The sequence below is a fragment of the Dipodomys ordii genome, unplaced genomic scaffold (assembly GCF_000151885.1).
Source record: "Dipodomys ordii isolate 6190 unplaced genomic scaffold, Dord_2.0 Scaffold21, whole genome shotgun sequence".
Taxonomy (NCBI): domain Eukaryota; kingdom Metazoa; phylum Chordata; class Mammalia; order Rodentia; family Heteromyidae; genus Dipodomys; species Dipodomys ordii.
This window is the reverse complement of record NW_012267237.1, coordinates 5,804,967-5,831,538: the sequence shown is the minus strand read 5'-3', so window position 1 is coordinate 5,831,538 and position 26,572 is coordinate 5,804,967. Positions and strand designations below refer to the sequence as shown.

At 38.2% G+C, this 26,572-nt stretch overlaps 1 protein-coding gene across 1 annotated transcript in view; it reads left to right on the top strand.

The window, feature by feature from the left end:
• The window catches only part of Sema5a (sema domain, seven thrombospondin repeats (type 1 and type 1-like), transmembrane domain (TM) and short cytoplasmic domain, (semaphorin) 5A), a 242,964-nt gene that overhangs the window by 39,274 nt on the left and 177,118 nt on the right, over positions 1-26,572 (top strand). Inside the window, exons 2-3 of the mRNA XM_013013883.1 lie at positions 2,895-2,994; positions 17,386-17,431. Coding sequence (XP_012869337.1) covers positions 2,895-2,994; positions 17,386-17,431 — 146 coding nt within the window. The remainder of the gene's footprint in view (positions 1-2,894; positions 2,995-17,385; positions 17,432-26,572) is intronic.

Sequence of the window (26,572 nt, the reverse complement as noted above, 5' to 3'; positions counted from 1 at the left end):
AAACAAATCGTTTAAATAGGGATACAGGTGGACCCATTGCAACAATGAGATATACAAGTTGTTATGTCGAAAAACGAACTTTACAACTTTGGCGGGGGGGGGGAGGGGGGAAGGGGGGATATGGGTAGAGGGAGGGATATGGGAAGGGATAAGAAAGGGAAACAAAGGAGGAGGCAACAATGCTTAATAAGAAATGTACTCGTTATCTTGCCCATGTAATTGTAACTCCTGTGTACGGTATTTTCATAATAAAAAATTTTTTTGAAAAGAAATTCTCCTCCAAGTCCATCATGGGATCCAGTTGGTAGATGGTTATATAATATGCTGAGATGGATTGACCTTTTAGAGAAATGTACCAGAAAATAAAAAAGAAGAACTTACACAGATCACCCAATTTTTATGACTTTGACAATAAAAATATAGTTTTATTAGGAAAGTATAGTATATTTTTAAAATAAGAAAAATGAAAAATATTGACAGAGCTATTCTCTTAATTCAGTTTTCTCTTTATATACAGTTCCTCATTTGAGACAGTTTTCAGAAGCGATGCTATTGTCTTCTTCATGAAAAAAACCAAAATTGCAATATGCTTCCATATCAATTTTATTCTGGCTATTCTCTTCTAATTTTTCAAGTAAGATAAAGCAGGATAATGAGATTCAGTTGTAGTTACCCTCGAATCCGTTTCTTCTGTCCACATCCATCTTTAATTCCTGACATCTTTGTGTCTGTCATCACTGCCCTGTTCACTGAATACCTGAACTGTTGCATTCTTTTAATTTGTTACTTTCGAATTCAACTCTAAGCAAGGATCTGACTAATCAGACTCTCCTAGCTCATTTTCCTTCTTCATTCATTATTACCTAAGCTTTATGGGTCTTAGTAGATTTTAGGATCTAATACTTTTCCTTTTATTTTCTACTCTTCCCACACCATCCTACCAAACAATGGCCCATTAGTATCCCATGCACACTTGATTCAGTGGGCTGGGTGCTCACTTGGAACTCTTCAAAACTTTATTGTTGTCATACCTGAGATCCATTCCAAGTTGATCAGCTCATATGAGGATTTTTCTATGGTTTATATTTAGTTTACTTTTCATTTTCCTTTGCAAGCAGTTCATTAAGTTTCATTTGTTTTATTTTATCTGTTCCCTTTCTTTTCTCTTTCATTTCTTTTTAATTCCCTCAGTCTTAAATTCACCTACTAATATATACTCTTTCATTTCCCATCTTGTTACTATCCATCACTTTTAGGGCACTGTGTCTATGCTATAGATACCATGACAAGCCGTAGAGAGACTAGAGCCTTCATCTCCATCCATCTACCCCAAATGTGCATGAACTGGCTAAGAGAGGAAGAGTTGAATGAGCTGGGTACATAAGGACTCTGTGAGCTACAATGTCTCCTGCTTTCTAGCTTTTCTCTTTAGAATGAGTCTTGTGATATTGGTTATAGTGTTCCTTTCATTTTGCCTATGTTATCTCTTCTTTCAATATTATAAAAAAAACTGCTATACCTCTATAATCACTTACACATCTTGTATTTATGAATGCCATGCTTGATGAAGATATTACAACTGTTTAACTAATTGAAAGATAAGCTCTTGGAAGGATCATGTATTACTAACTTCTTGATAGCTCCAATGCCTCCTACATACTTTGTTGTAAGTATTTGTGTTAATTGACATGTCCATAAAATGATGAAATTTACATATGATGCTAAAAAGTCAAGATATTGCTCACAACAAAATTTCAAAAGGCAATATATGTCTCTCAATATCTTAGGCCTGTTTACCATTCAGCAGGAAATAACTTTTAGTTGATAGCATGTTCCCCCTTCAGTCAATGAAAGTAGAAAAAAGACTTCTTTGTTATATAGAGATCTTTCTTAAAATTGGTCCTCCCCACTCACCCACAAAGCTGTCTGTACAGGTATGTTCTGGGACATGGGCATATTTTCATAATGTATCAGTGTTTGTTAGAAATTATTCCCTTCTATCAAACCAATCACTTCATTGATTTGACCGTCATCACATACCTGCTTAGGCAGTGCGGTATCACTCAAAATATTAATCCAGAAAAAAAAGGCCATCAGATAACTTGGTTGGTTGCCAAGGAGAACGATAAGGTATCTTAAAGCTGGCAGGACACTCACAACATATTTTTTCTCTGTCCAAAATTGAGCCACCGAATGCTGTGAAGTAGCTCATGAAGCAGCGTCCTCTCCCTCTGCACATTCTGTCATTTTATCATAACCAGACTCAGCACTGGAGGCCTTCTAATAGGACTGAGCAATGCTTGTACACAACAAAACTCCTCTCTGTACACAGAGTGGCTGCTTTCTTACTTCCCTTAGAAAAAAAAAAAGCTCAGCGAGTCCTGGAGATAACTGTGGACTTCTTTTCTAGAAAAGACCCAGTGTGTTTAACAAGTCTGATCACGGGGACGCAATGAAAACCCAAAGGACAGGGAAAGGGAGTGTCTCTCCTGCGCTAGATGGCTGTGCGTTGTTCCTGCTCTCTGGGGTGGCTTCTGTGATTTGGTGATGTCTTCACCCCCTTTCTAGTCAACTTGCACAGGAAATGGGATTATTTGCATCCAGTTTTCCTCTGATGAATCATGGGAATGCTGTGTTATTTTCTCCCCGCCTAGAGTCAAAAGCAAAACGCACATCTGGCTTGTAAATCCTTACCAGGCCCCAGCCCCTGGCCTGCTCTCCATCCCGTTCTCAGTGCGGATTTCATGACACCTCGAGGAAAACCTCCAGGGGCCCCTAAACCACCGTGAGGCTTGCTACCTGAAGCCCCCACTTGGTTGTCCCCAAAGGAAAAATCTTTCATTATTACCTTTTTATTTCTTTTGTTTTGTTTTCTTTTGTTTTTCTCTGTTTAGAAATCGGCCCCTGGTTACGGGAGTTCAGAGCGAAGAATGCTGTGGATTTCTCACGGTTAACCTTCGACCCAGGACAGAAAGAACTTGTGGTAGGAGCAAGGTGAGAGATTGCTTATGTCCTCTACTTCCATGTGGGCTTCTCTGTTGAACTGAAGAGTGCTGAATAGCATGACTTCTTCCAAGAATAAAGTGCAGCAGGCATGGTATAAGGTGCGCAGCTCCTAAGAGGGTGAGTGCTCCTCATTGCAAGCATTGATGGGAATTTGACTGAGTGCAGGATCTCTAGGACCTGACTTGCTATGCATGTGCCTCCCGTTGAACCTCAGGGTGGCTTTGCCATCAGTCCTGTTTTAGATGAAGAATCAGAGACAAATATATTGTCCAGCGGCATGAGGCTGACGAAAGTTGAGCTTGGGTTTCAAATCCAGGTAGTTTGACCCAAGAAGCCATGTTTTTAATTCTTACTTCATTCTTTAGTGGAATTCTGGAGACCAAGAGGCCTTTGTGTATATCGCAAGACCCAAGATTACCTTGTGTGTGTGTGTGTGTGTGTGTGTGTGTGCACGCGCACGCGCGTGTGCGTGTGCGTGAGAGAGGGGGGAAGAGAGAAGGGAGAGAGAGTGAGAGAACGAGAGAGAGCGAGAGAATGAGAGAGAGAGCGAGAGAGAGGGAGATGGAGAGAGAGAGAGAATTGTGAGTCTCTTTTGTCCAAGGCTAGCTACTAATTTGAGCATAGCTCCACGTCTGGTTTTCTTGTGGTTTATTGGAGATAAGAGTCTCAGAGACTTTCCTGCCTCTGCTGACTTTGAACTGTGGTTTGCAGATCTCAGCCTCCTGTATAGCTAGGATTACAGGAGTGAGCCACCGGAGCCTGGCCCAGGATTACTTTTATGGTGACCTTGATTATCCATTTTCTAGTGAATTGAGAATTCAAAGGGATTGTCATTATCTCTGTCTTTTGTGAGTATTTGTAATCCTTTGTCAGGCTAACACCTGACTGTGGTTGGACAGTGAAGCAACTATAACATAGATTCTAAGTTGTTTTGCTGACACATGCAAACAAACTTTTTAAACTATATTCACCCTCATTCACCCTTCTTGTTTGTCCAGTCCCTATCTTCTGAGACCAAGCTACCTAACAGAACCAATTGCTCTTTCCCTGCACCCCTAACTCTTATGGGTCAACAGCTGTCATTGAGTTTCTTTATGTCATATTCATGTACTGAAACAATGTATTTATAATTATTCATCTTCCATCTACATATTCATTTTACCCATTCCTCTTACCTCTAAACCAGTCCCTGAGTCAGAATCATGTTCTATATTATGTACATAAGCATATGCATATATGTACATAGCTTTGGGTATGAATTCTTTCAGGTATGAGTGAACATATATGATCTTTAGCTTATTGAGGTTGAATTATCTCATTCAATGGTGTCTTCCAATGGTATCCATTTTTCTGCAAATGCTATGATTTCATTTTTCTTTGTGGCTCTGTTTATGCATGCACATATGTATGTATTCATGTATGTATGTATGTTTGTATTATGAGTGCTCTCTTTCTATGTATACACATATGTGTATTGGCTATAGTAGGCTGCATTCTTTCTTACAGATTGATTTGCTCTTCTCTGGTATGTGCTGGTTGTGGTATATGCTAGCAGGGCCCTAGAGGAGGTCTATGTTAAGTTTTTTGAGGAGCCTCCATACTGATTTCCATGGGAACTCACAAATATAGAGGTTTTAAACTAGCCTCCTACCCTTCAGACTTTCTTCTCATTCTGCATAGCACATCCAACATCTTTTTTTTTTTTTTGTAAGACCTACCTTCAAAGTTTTCTGGGTTGCATGTTGGTTGTTTTTGCCCTGCTCCTAAGCCTCTTCCATCCCTTCCAGCTTCACTGTGTTTTCATTCTCACCTCACTCAGGCATGCAGAATTATTTAAGCTTCCCAGAACTCTCATCAATGCTCTTTCTTGCCTCTGGGATTTGGTAGTCCCTCCGCATTTGAATCCTGGCCACCCACCTACAGCACAGATTTGTTGCTTGGAAAACTATCTTAAAGGGTGATGACCTGGCTGGAGACCCCACCCTGGTGATGAGCAGCTGCATTCCTTCACACACAGTCCTGTTGGCATCGACATCTACAGCAGGCATCTCCATCCACGTTGGCCCTTGTGCATGGTATTGCCTTATTCGTGACAGATGCCATCCCCTACACGGATGGCAGGACGTGTGCTAGGACTTCCTTCATGGTATGGTTATGTTCTCCTCATAGAAACCCAAAGAGATCTGTTGATTCAACATACTTATAGTCAGGATTTGACTTGTTCCTGATTTTTTCTGTATCTGGTATATATTAAAGGAGGAAAAGAGGTTAGAATTGTAGCATATTTATTCTAGATATACTTTGGCAATGGCATGAGCCTAGTGGCCAGCTCAATATCCCAACTCACCTTTGGAAAATAGGGGATTTGGCTCTGAACGTAGGTGAGAGGCCATTCACCGGGGAGGGGTATGAGTTTGGCCCCGTTAGCTTTGGTCAGCCAAGCATCACTCCATCTTTAAAGAATGTTGGAATGGGCTTTCTTGTTAGCCTTATTAATACCCCTTCCCCCAGTCTCTGGAGGTCCTCTGATGGTGAATAAGCCAGCATCTCATGCTTTGCAGGTGGTTGGCTTGGAGTCAACAACACAAGCTTCCTTTTAGAGATGTGAGAATCCACAGGGCAAATGAGTGTTTGTGAAGGATAACTGTCTTATGTGTTAGAGCCACTGGGGAATATTCTCCATAGAACCTTGTTCTGGGAGCTCCTTATCCCAGGGCCATTGAAGTCCTCTCTCCTAGTGTTCCAGGAAGCTTACATTCTGGAGGCTCTAACTCACATCTCCATACTGACAACTCAGCCATGCTGGGAGACTTGCACCTTCTCTGTTACAGTAGCGTGCAGGAAGGTGGGTTGCTTAAGAAGCTGTGCAAATGTCAAAATGAGCAGGCATAGAAGCCACAAAATTTGAGGTAAGCACCATCTAATTCATCATGTTTGTGCAAGCCTACCTGTCCATGTGCTTCTATGTAAGCACTTGATAAATACATGAGGGAAAAAATGGAGTATGCTAAGCTTTCCCAGCTGAGTGACCCAGAGCCAATTTCTCAGCCTCATTTTGTCATGTTTAAGGTTGGTTTCATAATTTCCACCCTTTCAGCTGCTGGAAGGACTTAGAGAAATAATCCATGACAAACGATTGTTACATTAGCAAGCTCCCAGTAAGGGAGCTGTGTTGAGGAAAGTTTAAATTAACCATGTACAGAAGCATTTCAGTCAGAGCACACTGGAGGGAAAGAATAGGAATTTCACCTAGGAAATTTAATGGGATTATGTTCAGAAAATGTGAAGGCAGTGGGAACCAGTTCTAAAACTTTAAAAATAGCTCAACCCTCAGAATCCTGTTTGGGAAGCTTTTGACTTAGTGAGAGAAGTTTAGATAACAGGTGTGTATTTCAGAAACCAGTAATGGTTTAAAAATATGACCTGTAGAAAAATAGAATGTTACTCTTTATTTTAGTTTTTCATAGTTAGCACCAGACATTGCGAAACCATTTGTTGGATGATTTCCCTTTATACCAGTAATACTTTATGTTTCTGACATTGAATTCAGTTAAAGATTCTTAGCACTCTCTGATAAAAGGAGTTCTTTGTGCTGCCAATGAAAAACATTTCTGTAGGCAATTTGTGGTTCAGTAGCACCAGAAGGTTTTTACTTGCAATCCATGCAATTTCAGAAGAGAGTCATATAACTACCAGGTTCAAAGTGCCCACTATGTTTCAGATTATTTTAAATACCTTTGCATTAATCTCCTACTTTATTCTGGTCCCTTCAAAATTTAGTAATGTTTGTGTTTTCTAGGAGTAGGTAAGCTTCAGTGTCTTCCTTTTAAAAACTAAGGTAAAATACTGTGAAATGCATTATCCTTGCAGTGTCTGATTTCTGTTTGTTTCTGTTCTTGGGAAAGTAACATTTTTTTGAATGGCCGTGTGCCTCTCCATTACAAAACTTACTAAAATCACTATCCATGCAATAAAAAACTCAAGGCATAAAAAATAAAAAGAATACATGATGGCATACATGTTGGTATGGATAATTATGGAAGTAATGGCGGTAATAATGCTCCACAAAGTTGATGTAAGTCGAAGTTTTGCTGCAGACAGAATGGTAACAACAGATGTAAGAAGGAATGATAACATTTTTATTTTGCTAATGAGTTAGTCCTGTGCTCTATATTCATTGTAAGAGGGGCAAATTGTTGTCATTTGGAGGGTGTGCTCCATTCAACTGCTGCTCCACTCGGCAGCCTACTCGGTCTGCAACCAGGCCAGGATGTTTACAAGTTAGCCACATTTCAAAATCCAAAAAGCTGAGCAGTGCAATGAAAACAGATGCATTATCAAGACATCTGTGGCCCCACAGAATCATGGTGAAGGCCATGAGGCTTTTTTGTTGCTGTTGTTTTGGGTTTTTTGTTCTTTATTTTATTTGCTAGTTGGATGTTCCCCCCAAAAAAAATGTGATTTTCTAAATGCAAACAATTTTAACACATATTTCATTTTAGAATGAGTTGCCTTCGGTTATACTTGTGTATTTCACTGTCAGATATTTCCGTCCCTTCATGTGATTTCCATAAGCTTATATATAATGTAGAAATGTGTATGGAGGTGCATCCTTGCCACCTGAGGTGCTTTAGGGTGAATGTCCGCTGTAAGTTCTCCCACAAATCTGCCCAGAGTTCACGTGGCCCGGCCGTCTGCATGAGTCAGGCAGTGGGCGGGAGGCCCATAGACCCAATACGTGGATCAGGTAGTGATCAGGCAGGGTGTCAGCGATCAGACCCAGCCAGTGATCGTGCCTGATCACAGGTACGCTGATTTAAGTCCCTGGAAATGTTTCAATCTAATTATATCCAAAGCACATTGCAAAATGGTCATGTTATAATACCAAAGTCACTTCTGATTGGGATCTAGGCTGAATAAGTCTCTCTGCACACCTGACCTGATGTGAGGACTGGTTTATAGATTTGTCCTGCCCTATTTCACCTGACATTGTGCCAGCCAGTACCTGAGCTTCATGCACAGGACCTCTTGACTAGCTGTTACAGTCAATAGACTATTCTCCACAGCAGAAGCTATTTTTGTATAATTGAGTATCAACAGTGTACATTACTCATGAGCATATTTCTTGTAAACAAGCAAACAGATGCACAAACAGTAAGTTAAATGAAAATCTGAGTGTTTCCAAGGCCGAGATTCGTCATTCCAGTCACACCAAACCCAGTGGTTGAAATATTGTCTTCTTTATACTGGGTCATGTGTTTTGCTCATGGTTTGACTTCAAAGCTAAGACTAAAAAAGGAAAGATTAACATGCTTTTGCAATGCATGGGCTGAATTTGCTTTACATATGCAGGGCAGCAGAAAAACAAACTTGAACAGATTAAAATTTTAACTTTATTTGAGCTTTCAGCGATTCACGCATGAGCTGCCCACAGGCTGGCAGCGGTTCATCTCTTCATTATTCTTTTCAGAGGTGGATGGTTGGGAGTGGGGAGAGCTTTGTATATTGTTCTAGTAAGGCAGAATAAATAAGTGATTGATCATATTGGGGAAGTTTCTGGTTAGAGGTTGCTTGGTGGTTTCTGATTGGTTGAGCTAAAGTATCCTTTCCCATTTTACCTGACTCCCAATTAATTCTTTTAACAGCGTATGTGTTCTTATATGTTCATGCTGAGACATGGCAGGCTTCAGTTTAATTGGAGTTCTGAGTTCTCCTTTTAGAAAAGCTTTACCACTAATTGCAAGTAAAGGGGCCTGAATTTTAGATTCATATAAATTTTGTTTGTCTGCAGTTGGCTACTATCATTCTCTCTCTTTTGCGGTGATTATAATTCACATTTTGACTAGAAAATTTATCTTAGAATTAACAAGGTGTAACATATTATAATTAAAAAGAAGCTGTAGCAAGTTATGAGATCAGTGATTCTGCTTGTAGCAGACATATTACCCACGAACTTCTTCCCGTTTTCTGCAGGAGTTGTTTTTGTCAGGCTGACACAAGGAAAGGCAGCCTTGGCTGAGTTTGGTGAGATCAGGGATTAGCAGTGCATCCACAGAGTAACAGTCCTCACGGTGCACAGAAGCTGAGGGCATGATACTGTAGATGCTGTGATTTCACTAATTATGGCTTAGGGAAGGCCTTGGTGATGGAAAGTTCAGTTTTCCTTCCTGTTCCATTTCCCAGCCTTACTTACAATCATTTGAAACCTATACTTTGGGCCTTAAGTGTTTTCTCTTTCCTTCTCCTTTTCTTTTGTAGGCTGGCATTAGAAGCATAGAGGTGTCTTTACGATGTTTTTTAAATTTTATTTTCTTGTAAAGATGCTGTACAGAGAGGTTACAGTTACATGAATAAGGTGATGAGTGCATTTCTTGTTGGGCATTGTTTTCCCCTCCTTTGTTTTTCTCCCACTATCCCTTTCCTCCCTTAGTCCTCCCTTCCCCACAAAAAAGTTGGAAAGTTCATTTCCAACATAGTATCTTGTGAGTATCATTGCTGCAATGGGTCATCCTGTGTCCTTGTTTCAGCATTCTGTTATTCCCCTTCCCCTCCCCAAATTAGATAAATGTATATACAAGATGCGAGGTACCAAAATCAAATACACTGACAACAGGGGATATACCATAGGAGGAAGGACATACAGAAGAAACAAAGAAAAATCACATAGTATATTAAAAACAACAACAACAAAGAAAAGCCTCTTGTGTCCATGTCTTGGGGTTCATTTCACTTAGCATCATCTTATATGGTCATATGTACATAGCTTTTGAGCTTTTCTGGTCATCAGATAAGATTATCCTAGACATACTAATTATGCAAAATAGGGGAACCCATGGGACCTATATTTCTTTGGGTTGGCTTACTTCACTTAATATGATTTTTTTTCTCTTCTGGGCATTTACCCCAATGATCACAAACAAGGCCATCCTAAAGCTACCAGCACAACTATGTTTATCGCAACATTATTCACCATATCTAAGACATGGAACCAACCCAGATGCCCCTCAGTAGATGAATGGATCAAGAAAATGTGGTATCTATCCATCTATCTATCTAATCTATCTATATCTATCTATGTACAGTGGAATTCTATGTTTCCATCAGAAAGAATGATACCACCCCATTTATTAGGAAATGGAAAGACTTCAATTTTTTTTAAACTTATCTTCCTTCTTCCTATTTCTTTCTGCTCCTTAGTCTGTTGATTAATTACCCTGATCTACACGTTTATTTTATATTATTTTTTGTCCAAATTGTGGAATGTTGTGCCTTTGAGTTAGCTGGGGAATTACTTCAAAATTTAGGAGCCCATCTCTACTGTTGCCCGATTTGTGGGTTCAGGAGGCCCAGGGTAATGGCCTTGAACAAATCACTATGAATCTCTTTGGGAAAGAAATAACTATTGTTTTTCTTCTGCTCTTGTCAAAAAAATAAATCCTTTTTTTCCCTTCTTTTTGGGCTGGCAGAAGTGAAAACTAATGTAACAATTATTTGCTTGTTTACATAATTAGTGTGGAAGACTTAAATAACTCAGTCAATAAGTACTTCATTTTAAATTACTTATGAAATAACTAATTACATTAAATAACTGATTCCTTTTTCATAAGTTCCACAAATGAGCCAGCAGGTGTGTAAGTCGGCTGGTTAGCCTGTTTATGTTGCATGCGTGCGCATTATAATTTTTAAATGTTGAAAGGTTTCCTGGCTGGCAGCTTAATATGGAATCCATCAGGATTTAGTAACTTTTGTAGATGTTCTTTGGATCCTACTTCTGTCAAGGATTTACTTTTTTCTCGAAAATGTCTTAAGATGCAAGAGAGGCAAAGATGGAATATTCTGTTTGATGAAGATGTTTTAGCCTGGAGCAAGAGTGGGGACACAGACCATGAAGGTGAAATCTCTGCTCCCTACCCTTTCACAAAGTGCGCTGACTCCTGGCCAGGGCAGAGTGACAACTAACGCTGGCCAGGATGCAGGGAGAAAAGGAGCCTTCTTACACTGTTGGTGGAAATGTGAACTAGTTCAACCACTTGGGAACATGGAGTTGGGACTCTGCCAAAAACTAAACAGAGAACTACACTGTGATACAGACATACCCTCTTGGACATCTATCTAAAACATGAAAAGTCAGGGTACACTGAAGAAACTTGCACATCCTGTTCATTGCTGCACTATTCATGATAGCCAAATTATGGAAATAGCCCAGCCCAGATGCCCTACAGTGGAAGAGTAGATCAAGAAAATGTGATGGCTGTCTGTCTGTCTATTGATATGAATTTTATTCATCTATCAGAAGAATCTTTTTATGTCATTTGCAGGGAAATAGATAGTCCTAGAAAAAATATGTTAATTGAAGTAAGTCAGGTATAGAGAGACAAAGAGTGCATGTTTTCTCTAATACATGGAAGTTGGATTTCAAATACAAACCTACATGAAAAAACACAGCATTATGTGTGTATATACATACATGACTAAAGCATGACATACTCATGGGAGGAACCCAGTAGTGTGACTCAACAACCAATAAACTCTAACAAAACGAATACCAGGAAGCTGTTGGTTGGGGGTGCAGGACAGTGCGGGTACGTGAACAGGGGAGGAAGGGTGAGTAAATGCAGTTATTCTATTCAAGGTACAATGTGTACAAACGTAACTGCATCACAGGCAGGATGGGGTGAGGAAAGGGGAAGAGACTTATGGAAGTATATCATGCGTCACGATGCATCGTACTCATGACATGACTTGTTGAGTTGAAACGCATTTGTACAACTCTTAAAAATAAAAATTTAGCAAGTCTTCCAAAAAGTAGTACATATTTTATTAATTGGAGATATCTCTGAAAAACAATTGTCCATAGTAATAATTCAATGATTGGATATTTTTAGTGTATTACAGGTTAAATGAATCACAGAAAAATTAAATTGGCATGATTATTAGCTTAAAAACAGAAAAGGACAAATCACATACTCAACCCATAAAGGTAGGAGCCATGAGTTGAACTTAGTGAAGTAAGTTATCATCTATAATCTTCAAATCACATAGAGATTTGCAAATATTATTTAAAGCATATTAAAACTCAGGTCTTCAGTTTGGTTGTGACCAACATTAAATTAGTAACCTTTGATCAAAATATATTTATGAGGAGTAGGTTCTCCTTTTCTTTATATCTCTGAGGTTTGCTACAACATTGTTTTGCTTATTGTGTGCTATAAAGTTTAATAAGAGGTCAGGTTATACATGCTTTTCTAAGCCTTTTTTTAATCTTGACATTTACTGATGCATTTTTGGAAATTTTTTTAATAGCTAAGACTTCTCCATATGAGCCTGAAAGAGTAAGTACTGAACAACTACAACAAAGATAAAATCAGTGTTTTTTAGTGCCAGGCATACATACATACATACATACTTACATACATACATATATATATATATGTATATGTATATACATATACATATATATATTTTGAGGAGAAAGACAAACTTGTGACTGAAATTATGACTAAAATTCATATTTTGTGATATTTAAAAATCATACAGGCTCACGCCTGTAATCCTAGCTACTCAGCAGGCTGAGCTCTGAGGATTGCAGTTCAAAGCCAGCCTGGGCAGGAAAGTCAGTGAGACTCTTATCTCCAATTAACAACCAGAAAACCAGAGGTGGCGCTGTGGTTAAAATGGTAGAGTGCTCACCGTGAGCTGAAGAGCTGAGGGACAGTGCCCAGGCCCAGAGTTCAGGCCCCATGACCGAAAAACAAATCATATTTTATTATAAATTTTAAATTGTTAGCAACCTCCCTCCATGTTATTCAGAAACTGTGGATTTAAATGTTATTTGCAGAAATGTGATGCTATAATATTAGGGACATGGTTATAATTTTAATTTTAGTGTTTTCAACACTTGTGAGATGCTTATGGCTCAGAGGTAGACTGCTTTTGGGATATAAACAGCTGGGAGAGGGGAAGGGTGGGGGAAGAAGTGAGGATAAGTTTTGTCTTCAGGTCGTTTTATAGCTACCTTCATCTAAACTTTTATTAAAGGACAAGAAACATTTCTCTCACTTTGTTAAAATGCTTTATAAAGATGTACTTGCTTTTCAGTCCCTACATTCTCTTATTGCATAATATACGTCTGCTTTCTTTCATTATTCTATCTTCACATTTGGATCAGGCATCTGACTTACATATTAAATAAGAACTTGAAGTTTTTCTCAGATTTTTACAGACATATTCATCAGAGAGCAATTGAGTTATTCTAAGTGAATGTCATTTTAAAACACCTGTGTCTTTCATAATTTATGGAGGTCAGAGTTAAGTTTTATGGTGTCTCTAGATAAAATGAGTCATTCAGTTAATATGCTTATGATGGCTCAACCTTTTCTTTAATGCAGGTTGAATTTTATTCTTTTACATGAAGACGCAATTGAACCTCATCTGTTCAGCCCCCACTGAGAATATATTGTTGTGCTTAGTGGTTTGTTGCTAATGTCCCAATGGAGATGTGATAGAACCCAGGAATGAGTTCTTCTACGCAAGTCAATAAGAAATAAACTCCTTTGAAGAGGGAGAAAACTTACTTGCATTTTTAGTGGGGGACAGACAAATAGGTTTTAATATTGTCATTTTGAATCTGCCAGATTTAATGGCTTTGTGATTTGAATTATACAGCCCATTGGATCTGTGTATTCCTCATACCATTACTCCTAAATGTAATGTGGTTTATTGCATTTGAATGCACAATGTCTAATTTTATTCTGAGACATTTGAATACAAAAGAGAAGATTCCTATCCAGAGACAATGGCATATTTTTATTTACTAGAGGCATAAAACCCAAACTAAATTTACCAGTTGGGAAACTTGCTTTTTTTATTTTTTACTTCTTTTGTATATAAGAAAGGAAAGAGAAAAATAAAAGCTTAAGAAATAAGATAAGAAAAAATGGTAATATGGAATAGCTCCCCTTGTATAACCAAGACACTTTTAAGAATCGAATCTTTTAAACTCTTGCACCAAAGCCTTTCCCCAGAATAATGCCAATACTCTTCTAACTACCTATTTATACTTGTGGGTGTTAGAAAGATTAATGAGACCACTTACATACTTTAAGTTGTTGAGAGCATTACCCTATTAGAGAAACTGATGCTAAGTACAACATTTGGTTAGCATTCCCTGTTGGATGAGAGCCAGAACATTACTCCTTCATGTTGGAAAGCCTGGTGGCCTTTCTTGTGAACCTCATATATATTGTTTCCCTCCTCTCTGCTCTTACAGTCAGAAGATAAAGTGGCTGCCTCCTGCCCAGCGCCCTGGAGAACAGCCATTTGCAGAAGACATAGATCTTACTTTGCTTTCTGAGTGGCCAACATCTGGGAATATCAATTTTTTATTCCCTTTAGAAGATTTCCCTTCTTTTTTGTAACCTTTAACTTCATAGGTCATTGACCTAAACAGTGATGGATCAATTGCTGATAGGGATTTCAGGTCCCTCAGGTTGCTTAGCTGGGCCGGAGGTTTTTTTTTTTTTTTTTTTTCCCCAAGGCAAAAATAGTCTTGGCATTGTGCATGGAACCCAATGGTTTGATGAAGGGGTTTGAAATGAGTGGAGTCTGCTTTGTGTTTTGCTAGATGCCAAGGACTGAGGAAGGTGGATAGGGAATTCCATAATTGTTTCTTTTGTAAATACTTGAAAATCTCAATCAATGAGCCGAATAGTAAAATGCTCAGTATTACAGATTTCTAATTGATTGAATGGTTTGTATAGATCATTGCTGGGTATTAAACATTTAGAAACAATTTCCAACTCTGTGCCTTAAAAATGAAACAAATCAACAAACTAGAAAGACAGACAATCAATTGGGAAAAGATATTTACCAACAATATATCAGACAAAGGCCTAATATCCATTGTATACAGGGAACTCAAGAAACCAATCCCTCCTAAATCTAACAAACCATTAAATGGACAAGGGAGCTGAAGAGTGACTTCTCAGAAGAAGAGATAAAAATGGCAAAGAAACACATGAGGAAATGTTCATCAACCCTGGCCATAAAGGAAATGCAAATAAAAACAACTCTAAGATACCACCTTACCCCAGTCAGAATGGCCTATATTTTAAATTCAGCCAATGACAAATGTTGATGGGGATGTGGAAAAGGAGGAACCCTACTGCACTGCTGGTGGGAATGTACACTAATACAACCACTTTGGAAAGCAGTCTGGAGATACCTCAGAAAACTAAACATAGATCTTCCTTATGACCCAGCCATACCAATCCTAGGCATCTACTCTGAGCAACAAGAACCAGGATATATGGACACATGTACCTCCATGTTCATTGTAGCCAGGTGCCCCCACTACAGACGAATGGATCCAAAAATTGTGGTACCTATAAACAATGGAATATTAAATAGTCATTAGAAAGGACAAAATAATAACATTTGCAAGTAAATGGATGCAACTAGAACAAACAAACTGAGCGAAACAAGCCAAGATCAGAGAGACAAATGGCACATGGTCTCCCTGATATGTGGATATTAAATTCACAATGCAAGGAGATATGAGAAAGAAAACAGGACTCAAGAATAAAGGACCTCTTCTTTTTTTTAATTAATAAGGTTTTTCTTATTGTGAAAATACCATACAGAGGGGTTACAATTACATGAGCAAGGTAATGAGTACATTTCTTATCCAGCATTGTTGCCTCCTCCTTTGTAGAGAATCTCTTCTTAATTTGTTGCATCATTTTTAGATGACTCTGTGTTCTTGACCTCACATATGGTATATACATATGCACATCTGGGGAAAGCGAGGAGGAGGGTACAGAATCAGGAGGAAACAGGTGAAAAAATACAAAGGAGGGGCCCATCAGCTACCCTGGACATGGATGAACTAACCAACTTAAGGGCAGTGATGGGAGGAGGGAATGAGAGAGTTAGAGGGAACTGCTCACACTAAGCACAAGGAAAGAAATGTACATATCACCAATGTGGAAGAAATAGTAGTAATATCAAAGATCATAGACCATGATAATGGCAATGCGCCTTGTGAAGGTTAAAACATGTTCGTAACTTTAGCTACATATCACCATCCCACAATACGGTGAAATTTATGTAATCAAAATCCTCACTGAGAAATAGACATTGAGATTTTTCAAAATTATAGACAGTTCTGATGACTCCAGTTTTAAATTTTTCAAATAGTCTTTATTGAGTAAACATGGTTAAGTAATATCCATTAGTATTATCAAATAGCAAATATTGTCCGTTTACTTATGTACTTGTTACCTGACTTACGTAAACAGCACCCTCTTTCTGAAGGAATTTATGCTAATAATTTTACTGATTTTATGTGACAAAATTATAATTCTACATGATGAGTTGATCTTGAAATATTATGAAAAACACAACCTTTGAGAATACTCGTGAGGAATTTATTGAGATGGGTCTTCCAAGTGGCCCCGTTGTTTCCTGTGAGTCCTGTCTCGTGAAGGTCCCCACCTCCATCCAGCACCCCTGAGTGGAAATCTCTTGTGTACCTTGTGGGCATTTGGTAGGGATTTCTGGCTTCCTTTGCATTCTTTTCCTTGAAAATTCGTAGTTTGCATTTCTCTTTTTTTCTGTATTTCAAGTCACTGCAGAGATGGCTTATGACCAGATAGCCTCAGCTCCCTGGGCAGACAGGCAACTAAATTCATGTCTCTGATCTAAGTTCCTCCAACAAGACAAGATTTAGATAGGTTGAATTAAGCAAATTATGTTTATTTACTTGTTAAGTTGTTCTGTTTTGTTTTGCCACTTGGACTCAGAGACTTGCTTGGTAGGCAAGTCTTGAGCCTTAGCCTCAGTTCTTTTATTTTTTATTTTTGTCTAATTTGTAGATAGAGGGGGAGTCTCATATTTTACCCAGGGCTGGCTTTGGACTGTGATCCTCCTATTACTTCCTCGGTCATAGCTGCAATTACAAGCATGCAGTATCCTGTGTGGGTGAATTAAAAAATTTATTTATAAAACCTGGTTAGTTCCAGTGATAAGAATCATATCATCCTACTTAAACTGAATTTCAGAATTGATTATCCATATGTTTTCTTTTCTTTCTAGAAAACAACAGGCTGTCTTACAATTCCCTCATCTCTGTCTCTCACACAGATACACATAATATCAGTGATTATCTGTGAGCTCTTTTTTTCAATTTCAGATGTGACTTGATATATTGAATACCTCTTTTTTTCTGGGCCAAAATAACCTGCATTACCTATATATTACCCATAGGATAGTCTTGAAACCAAAACTAGTAAGCATGTTTAGCCTTTATTCTTCTGAATATAATGTGTATCTTTTTGGAGTCTTCACTAAAAATGAATGTGTTCTTTTTGTATTTTGTAGAAACTACCTCTTCAGATTACTACTTGAGGATCTCTCTCTCATCCAGGTAGGTGCAACTTATTTTTCCTAAGCTCTCATTTTCATTGCAGTTAAGTCATGATTCAGTGAAATACACAGCCAAGGCTGAGCAACACGTGGTTTCCTCCCCAGTGAGGTGCAAAGGACTCTGGGCTGTTGTAGGTGATGCAAAATGTCACTTTCTTTCATACCTCATTAGCCTTTCCCTGCTGTGATATGGCCTGTTCATTCCCTGGTGGTCATCCTGATACATTCTTCTTTGGGTGATGGAGAACTCGAGGGACACAGGCTCTCAGTTCTGTGAGCCTTTTCCTGTTGTTGCTGATAGATAAATCATTCGTTATTTAGTTTCTGGCGTTCAGCTATCATCTCCTTATGAACCATCTTTGTTTCCTTTTTCCTTTCATTGTTATGTAAACATGAATCTGTGGGCTAACAGCCATACACAATAACGAATAAACAACAGTAGGTAAAAATCCAATTTATGCATTTCTGGTTATTGCATTTTGGGAAACGATTTTCAGCTCTTTATTCATGAATATTTATTTTAATAGCAGATCTGAAATGCAAAATCCTCTGTGGTTTTTTTCTGGTGTTTTAGAAAAGTGTGATCATCAGGTCTTCTGGGAGAGAAAGAAGCTTAAGACATGAATGCCCACCTTCCCCTGAATTCTGGGACTTCATGGTCCATGCCAGAATCCCTGGGCTGTACCTCCTCTGGGAAACATGCTTCAGTGGATTTTAATATCATCCTTATGCCCTAGGTTCTAAGAAGTGATTGGAGAGAATTTGTAATTTTTTTCCCTCTCTCTAATGCCACTATTGTGAATGTTCAGGAAGCATTATAAGAGAGTTTGATGATTAGATCTGTCTTTTATTTGCAAGCCTCTTAATATAAAATAATCCTATGCTCAAAGAAAATATTGGCAAAAAGCCTAATCTTTGAAGAACCTCATATCTGGATTTGTGATCTAGTAGCTCTAGGCTTATTAGTAATTGTTGTTTTATTCATTGGCGAATGGCCCCAATCAATACCAGTCCTGTAGCATCATGATTTAAATTAAGTAAGATATGGGAAAAAGACAAAATACAGCAATTTCCACACAAGTGTGCATTGCTTTGGTTTTTAAAAGTATAATAAATCCTTGTCTTAATTTTGCCATCACAGTTACCAATGAATTATCTTTTCACTGCAGTTTAATATTTACCAATTACACAATAAACTGACTGGTTGTTAAGATTATAAATTTATCAGTAAGTAACCAGAATGACCTACAGTTTCAGAGCATGTTAACTGAAATAGCCAGGCAAATAAACTTGAGTACTGTGTGGTCTCCCTTATCTGCATAATTTAAAACTGAGAGATTTATAGAAGCATAAAGCAAGATGGTATCAGTATGGACATGGGGGAAAAATGAAGTAACTGAGAATATGTGTGTCAAAGGATCTAATGACCCAGTTAGAAAACAAGAATAAATTTAATGAATTTTGTATGCAACATGATAAATATAATTAATAATGATATACTATAGGCTTGAAATCATTCAGACTAACTTTTTACTATACTTACCATAATACCATGAAAAAGATGTCAGGTAATCCATATATTAATTACCTAGATTTAGGCTTTACAGTGCATATTTATATATAATGTATGCCATAAATACATACATAACATATAATTAATTCTTCTGTGAATTAAAGTATCCACAGTTTAATAAAAACATGGATTATTATTTTGCAAAATCTGTTATAAAACTAGACCTCTCCATAGATAGGAATCATATGAAATGGTCATTTGAGTCTCATGAGGTAATATACCTTCTATCATATCATACATGCTCAAAGCTGGCACATAGATGTGTATATATTTGCATGTATCAATATATGAACATCCATTCATTTCCTGTTTTATCTATCTGATGGTCAAAAGCTTGGATGTGTTATTTTTCAGGTAGTAGCTCATGTAATTCACATAAATTCTTAGTACATGGGCCCAGAGTTTTTTGGAGAAGTAGCAGGCTACAAGGACAGCCTCAGTTAATAAATGGCAGGGGTGTCATTTCAGAAGTGAAGAGGATATCCAAAGAATGAAGAATACATGACAAAAGGACCCAGTAGCTAGCTTCCGGTAGGCTCCCCCCACAGAAATCTCCAGAAATTGTATTATCGAAGAGACATGGTATCAAATGATCAAACACTGTGTCAAATAAGAATATATAAGCAACTACTAACCTGAAAGGAAATAAAAAATAATGAGGCAGAAGAGACTGTTCTTTTTTTCCATAAAAATACATCTGAATATTGAAAAGCCCTTTAATAGCCCAAGTAATGAGCATTGGGGGAATTATTTAATAAATAATTATGACTTGGTAGATGTCACACTCTAGAAAATCATTTTAAGGGAACCTGACTCATGCTATTACTTTTTTTTAATCCAAGTATATGTAGGCAGTTCATAGTGCTTACCTATATAATACTTAATAATTAAGTGAGGGAAATTTGTGGCTTCACATGGAAATTTGTGGCTTCACTTACTTATAGAGTTAATAGTCCAAACTAACCTCACCAGGAAGAAAGGATGAGTGCAGTGACTTCTTGAACTGAAGATGGACAGAGTAGCATTTCAGTGCCAACTCAACTAAAATGTTCCAACATGAGCAATCATTACATAAATTCCACAGAAGACTATGCTAACAACAATGGCACTTCTTTCTACACTTCATATATCATGGAGTTGTGAGAGAATGAAGAGGTGTTCCTTCAATGAAGAGCACCAGTGAGCACAAGAATAACATACAGCCCTGGATCCAAATTGGATCCTAGAAATACACTTTAGTTTCTGTAAGTTACATTATCAAGACAACTTAGAAAATGTGAATGTCTATGAATAAAACATACCTTAAATGTATTAATATTAATTCTCTGATTTGTATAAGATGAATGATTTTTATTCTTCGAAAATTCTTGATGAAACTTTGTGGTAAAGGTATCAATTCTGTACCTTACTTATTTTAAGTCACTGAATTGACTTAAAATTATATATATAAATATATACATATATATACCAATCAATAAACATTGAGGGAAATTGTATATATCTACACATATATGCATGTGTTTGCATCTGTGTTCTACACACATGCATATATACATATGTATATGCATGTTCACATACAAGCCTATGCACATGTGCTATATACCAGCTCATATATTCACATATGCACACATGTCTACATGCACACATGTACATTTGTATGCAGACATTTACAAGCTAGTGTCCATGTACATGTATGTGCACATGTATGTTCACACTTACCTGTTTATGTATAGATGTAACACATGAATAAAGAGCAAAAAGATCCCCTAGAAATGGTAATAGAAAGTTAACGAGGAAGTAGAGATGAAGTACTTAAGAATATTCTTGCAGAGTTTACTGACATGAAAAAAAATCAATGGATGTAAAACCTCTGAGGCATGCGTTTCCTTCCTATGTGGGAGCAACATTGTGAGGACAAGGAAATTCCTTTTTCCATCTTCTCATCCGTCTACTGGGAGTCAGGTCTCAATTACTGCAGGAGTATGTGCTTCTTGTGAAGGAGGTAACCACCGGCGATACCACCGGCAAGACCCTTTTCTGCTGACATAACACAACCCCTGCCCCCCCTCCAATGACTTTCTGAATGGTATCTTTGAAAACACAGTCCTAATCACAGAAGCCCTGCAAAAAGCACCAGTAGTGCCAGGCTGTGACTGTCTCCTTTTTCCCTTTCTGTAGTTGTGTGCTGTTCTATGGCTTACTGTTTGCTTAGTATGAAGAGAGCGAACACTGGCAATTCTTTATGACATGTCCTCAGGGAAGAAGTCTTGTTGCTTTCTTATGAATGTTTTTTTTTAAATTAAATGACTATTTTCATGGGTAGCAAAACTGAATAAGCACACTGACAATGAAAGATCTGTACTGGTGGTATAAGCTGTGCTATTCAGGAGAAGCAGGGGAGCCATAGAGCTAATCTGAGATAACCTAGTAGTCATGTGGCAAAATGTACATTGAGACAGGGAAATTACTTTCATGGTACATTTTATTTCTATAATATCTAACCTATTACCATTCCAATAGGAAATCATTATAAGAAATACAAATGCAGTACACTGCAATTGCCTTTTTTTCCTGTAATAGTTGGTCTTGGTGTATACTTTATGCTTCTACTCATCTTGATTTGAACTTGTCAAATTCAGGTGGTCAGTATGATGTGAAGTGCCTGTGGGAAGTGGATAAAGAGATAAGAACACGTCCGGCTTGTGTGCCTTTTGTTACATATGCAAATATTGTTTTCTATCAGGGATCATTTGGATCCATTTGTGTGTCTCATAATGATCATTTTCTATTTTCCTCCCAAAGATGGAAAACTAGTCCTTAAACATGAAAGAAAATGAGAGTACAGAGAACAAGGATGGCATTTAATTTGAGCAAAAGTCAAGGGATAAAGAATTAAGTTCAGGAAGAATTCTCAGCAGTAATCTGTACTCACCCCTAAGCAGGGCTTCGCTTGCTCTTGTTGTCTGTGAAGGAGTGTAGATCCACCTCCAGGGACCTGGCCTGGCCTGCACCCTTATCATCACCTTGAGGTACATCTGTTATGTCTATTAGTAGGATCTTCTCAGTCTCCCCAACTCGTCTGTTTCTCAGATCTGAGTGCCTTCTCTTGCTGTCTCCTCTGCCCTTCACTCTCCCACATCTTTTTCATCTAGAAATAACACAGATCCTTGAATATCTTTTCAGGCATTACTTCTCTGTAACTCATCCTGAGGAAGGCTAACTGATGTCTCTCAGAAATTTTACAGCCTGATAGCCTTTGTTTTGAAACATCACTTCTGACCTTGCATTGAACTTTACTCTGTGTTGGAAGAAGCATTTTATTCCTCTGAGCATTCTCAGTGTTAGATCACAGCCAATGATTGTGATAACTTACCAGACAGGCTGTTGACTCCAAAGGTCTGCCCGCAAGAGCTTCGATCCCTTCACATTTAATGTTTCACTAATGACTAAATTTCTTAAAAGTTCTAAAGGGTGAAAGAAACATCATATTTTTATTCACAAATTTAAGTGAAGGAAAGCAATCAAACCCAAAGGATAGAGCAATATGAAATGTCAAATAAGGCCTTGGAAGATGTTTTTTATGTGCGTGCTTTCAATGCTGAGAGAGATTGTAGTACATACAGATAATTCTTGGCATTGATAATGCTCGCAAATGCCATTCCCCCATTTCCACATTTGCTATACTTTTTTGTACCTTCTCCTTGGCCTCTGATTCACTTCTTTAGCTTGACACTGGTTTAGCATCAGTGACAAGTAAGCACCTGTAAAATAGTGTTGCTTTTGCTCTGTGATCTTCACAGAAATCTAGAGGTCTCAATGAGCCCTTCGTTGTGAAGTTCCCTGGAATCCAATGACATGCTGGGCAGTCAGGACATTGCCTGGCAACCTGCAGAGCATAGCATCACCTAGGGTGCATCCTGTTCACTCTTGTTCCAAAGGGGCAGGGTGGTCTCCATCTCATATTGTCTATGGTTCAGACATGGGCCTTCAAGGTGGCTCTGTGGAATCACACTCTATGCTACTTCCCTGCAAGATACCTGATTCAGGGGCTGGACCTGGAGTGAGCCCCACTTCAAATTAGTGTCTCTCTGCTTCTGCTGGAGACAATGTGTTCTCCCTTGTCAAAATGCCATTGGTAGTAAAATCAAAGCAGCAAAGCAATTTCATGAAGGGTTATGATACAATTACTCTCCTAGCTGGAGTGAACAATTTGAAGCAAGTTTCTTGGTATGGTCACAAAATTCATCCCATAAATATACCATGAAGCAAAAAGGCTGTATTTATAATATTTTTATGAATTTCATGAAGACTTGATTTTAATTTAAGGAAATAAAATCTGTTTTACTTCAGTGACTAGAGCATCATATATTAATGGGATATCATTTACAAGGTGCTTTTTTCCTCCCTTGCATCCCACGGTTTGCTGCAACGTAGCACTGGTAAATTGAAGACCTGCTGGTTCCCCGTATACTGACCATTCTGCCATTCTGCATCTTTTCCTGACGCCTATCCTCACCACAGTTTCAACTCTTGGCATTCATGTTGTACCTGTCTAGATTGTCGCAGTTATTCTATAGGTACAAAGTTTTTTTGAAAAGTTTTAAAGTGCAAACAGCTTCAAGATGAAATAACCACATTTGCCCTCCTGGGATTTACCATGCTGCTGTGGTGTAGAAACTCTGACCAGAGTATGAGAAGCACAAAGTGGCTCCGTTCACTTAACCTCGCAATCTTCCTCCTAACCTTGTGGGAAATAGCTCACAAGTCCATTTTTATATTGTTTTGTTACTAAGGGAAAGAGAACTCGCTGTCAGTGCCTCACAACCTTGGAAATAAGCAAAAAGATGGAAACCTGTGGTCCAGTTTGCCACTTGCTTCTCTAGGATTCCTAAATTGTAAAGTATTCTGTCTTCTTCCTATGTGATCATTATTGGTAGAGGGCTCTCCTACACAATAAAGTGTGATCACTTCTTTTTCTGCCTATCTGTCTGGGATTGAGGAATTGGCTTGTCCCTGTGTCAGTGTTTAGAGCAATTGTTCTCAACGGGGGCAACTTTTCTTCCTGGGGACCGTTGACAGTGTTTAGGGTTACTTTTCACAACTCTGTGAAGACGTGGCTGCTATTGGCATGGGGTGGGTAGAAACGAGATGGTTCTAAGCATCTGACAATGCTCACAGGCCAGCATTCCTCCATCCCACCAAATATTACTGGGCTCTGAATTATATGTTTCTAGGATTATTTGATTAAATCTACCAGATCTTTGATAGGCCAAGCAATTTCTTTTACATTTCTTACTATCTATAATCCAACATATCTATAAGCCAATTTCTTATATCTCTAATCCAATCTGCAATATCTATAAGGATTCTATATGAATCCTTAGTGGCCATTTCTAAAGAACTTCCTTAGATTCTTGAGTTTAAATTACTTCCTTATATTAATATGAAATTAAATTTGCAAATAAATTGAATCAGTGTATAATGCCTACTCTAATGGGACATTATACTGTGACATAACCTCTGTTGGAAATTCTGTGTATTTTAAAGAATTCTGTGTGAATTAATAATTTCAAGTAAACAGTTCAGTGAGATACTGATATTGATTAAATTTAAAATTATGTTTCATATTCATTTCAGCAAGAGACACTGATCTCCTCTACAGCTGTCAAAAATCTTGATTCTGAACTTTATTTCTCGTTTACCTTTCTTTATTACATTCTCACCCGTTATTAAAATCATTGTGATGAAAATAAGAAATATCTTCAAGATTATCTTTAGTAAAACCTTTTGTGGGTCTGGACAGTAAAACACGTGGAACATGGTATATATTGGCATATTGCATTCATATGGTCCCTATAATAAAGTGTTATTGGAACCCACATTCATTTCTTTTGAGCATTCACAAGAGAGCATCTGACACATAGACCTTGACCTACGGATCTGATCCTTTAAGCAAGAGCTTATTACCTTTGGTACTTACTACATAGGTGGTTCCCACTGAGTATTCCCTAATGCTAGTGATGATCCCGAGAGGATGAATGCATGCAATAGGATGCCCTGCCATCTTTTGTTCATTTTACTTTGTCAGCCAGTCCTTGCACAGATTTTGTATGGTCCCATGAAGACCTCAACCAGTAGGTTAGAACCTGAATATAACCCTTCCTTTCCACATTTTAGTCTCTTGAACTCTAGCTCCCTGGTTAACATGTTTATCAGATTTGTTTCAGTTATAATTAAAAATATGTCAATCCTGTTTATTTTCTTAACCTCTTAGAGGATTTGTAGTTGCTTATATATATTTTACAGAGATGAATAATGAGACTTTACTGGTGTCAGAGTTATTCATCCAATTGAGTTAGCTGCCATTAGTAGACAACCTTATACTCTACGTGGTTAAATACACCCCCACACACATATTTCTCTTACTCATGACAGGTCTGCATGGGGTCTGTGAGACTCGGTTCTATGCTGCCATTGAATTTTGTGGTGTTCTATTGTGCTGTCCTTTTCAGGGGATACAATTGGGTCATGCCAAGGGGTGACACATCCCTTCTTCTCAAATCCTGTTGATTATAGCTCCTCACCATGGCCTCAACTGACTGACACACTGGGCTGGAGAAGGCAGCTCCTCTGCAAAGCCAAGAATTGCAGAATCCTTGGGCATTCAGTCATTGGCAGGCAGGAGCATTTTCTCCTGTAGAGCGACAGGAAGAACAAGAGAGCCTCTGGGAATGCACTTACCTGTCCCCTGTTCTCTTCCCTCCCACGCTCATGGTTTTAATTTTTACTGTGCACAACACGTTTATTCAAGCTTCCAACATTCTTGTAAATAAGTAGGGATACTCTGAACAAACCACTTAACCTCTCTGGACCTCAATTTTCTCCACAGTACATTTTGGAGAGGTGATTCAGGAAGAAGTGTCGACCGGATTAGCCCCCAAACCACTGTCAGCATTCAGTTTTTACGATGAATCATCCTTTTACTTAGGCATTTTTATGTTATTGCTTAATGGTTGCCTAAGTTTCTACTTTTTTAAAGGAAACCTCTCCCTAATAATTAGAAACTTTTATAAGCCTAATTTGATGCAAACCGAATGATTTAATTTGTGATGAAATAATGATGTCAACAACAGTAAGAATTATAAGATGGCATTTTCTGGGCCTTTGCTCTGTATGCAGATCTTTGCAAGCATCATTATAATGAATTCTATAGAAGCAGGAAGAGCAAGATGTTATGTTCAGTTTTTTTATAGAGGTGCTGGTATCAGAGAGTATCTGTGACTTACTTGAGACCACTTAGTTGGTACATGGTTAGACTAGGTTTCGGATCTGGGGGTAGGCTGCTTTAAAGTGTGATTACCTCCATGCAGCTTTATTGTAGGGATTTGTTCTTGTTGCCATACCTGCTAGCTCTGACCATGCATTTCTATGATGGTTGCTGTTATTTTATCATTGTAACTCATGGCTTTGAGGTCAGGTTCTCTGGACATGCAGTCTTGACACCAGGCTCCAAGAGCATGTGATCTATTGGGGTGATGGACTCAGAGCTGCTGCAGGGGGGATTTTATA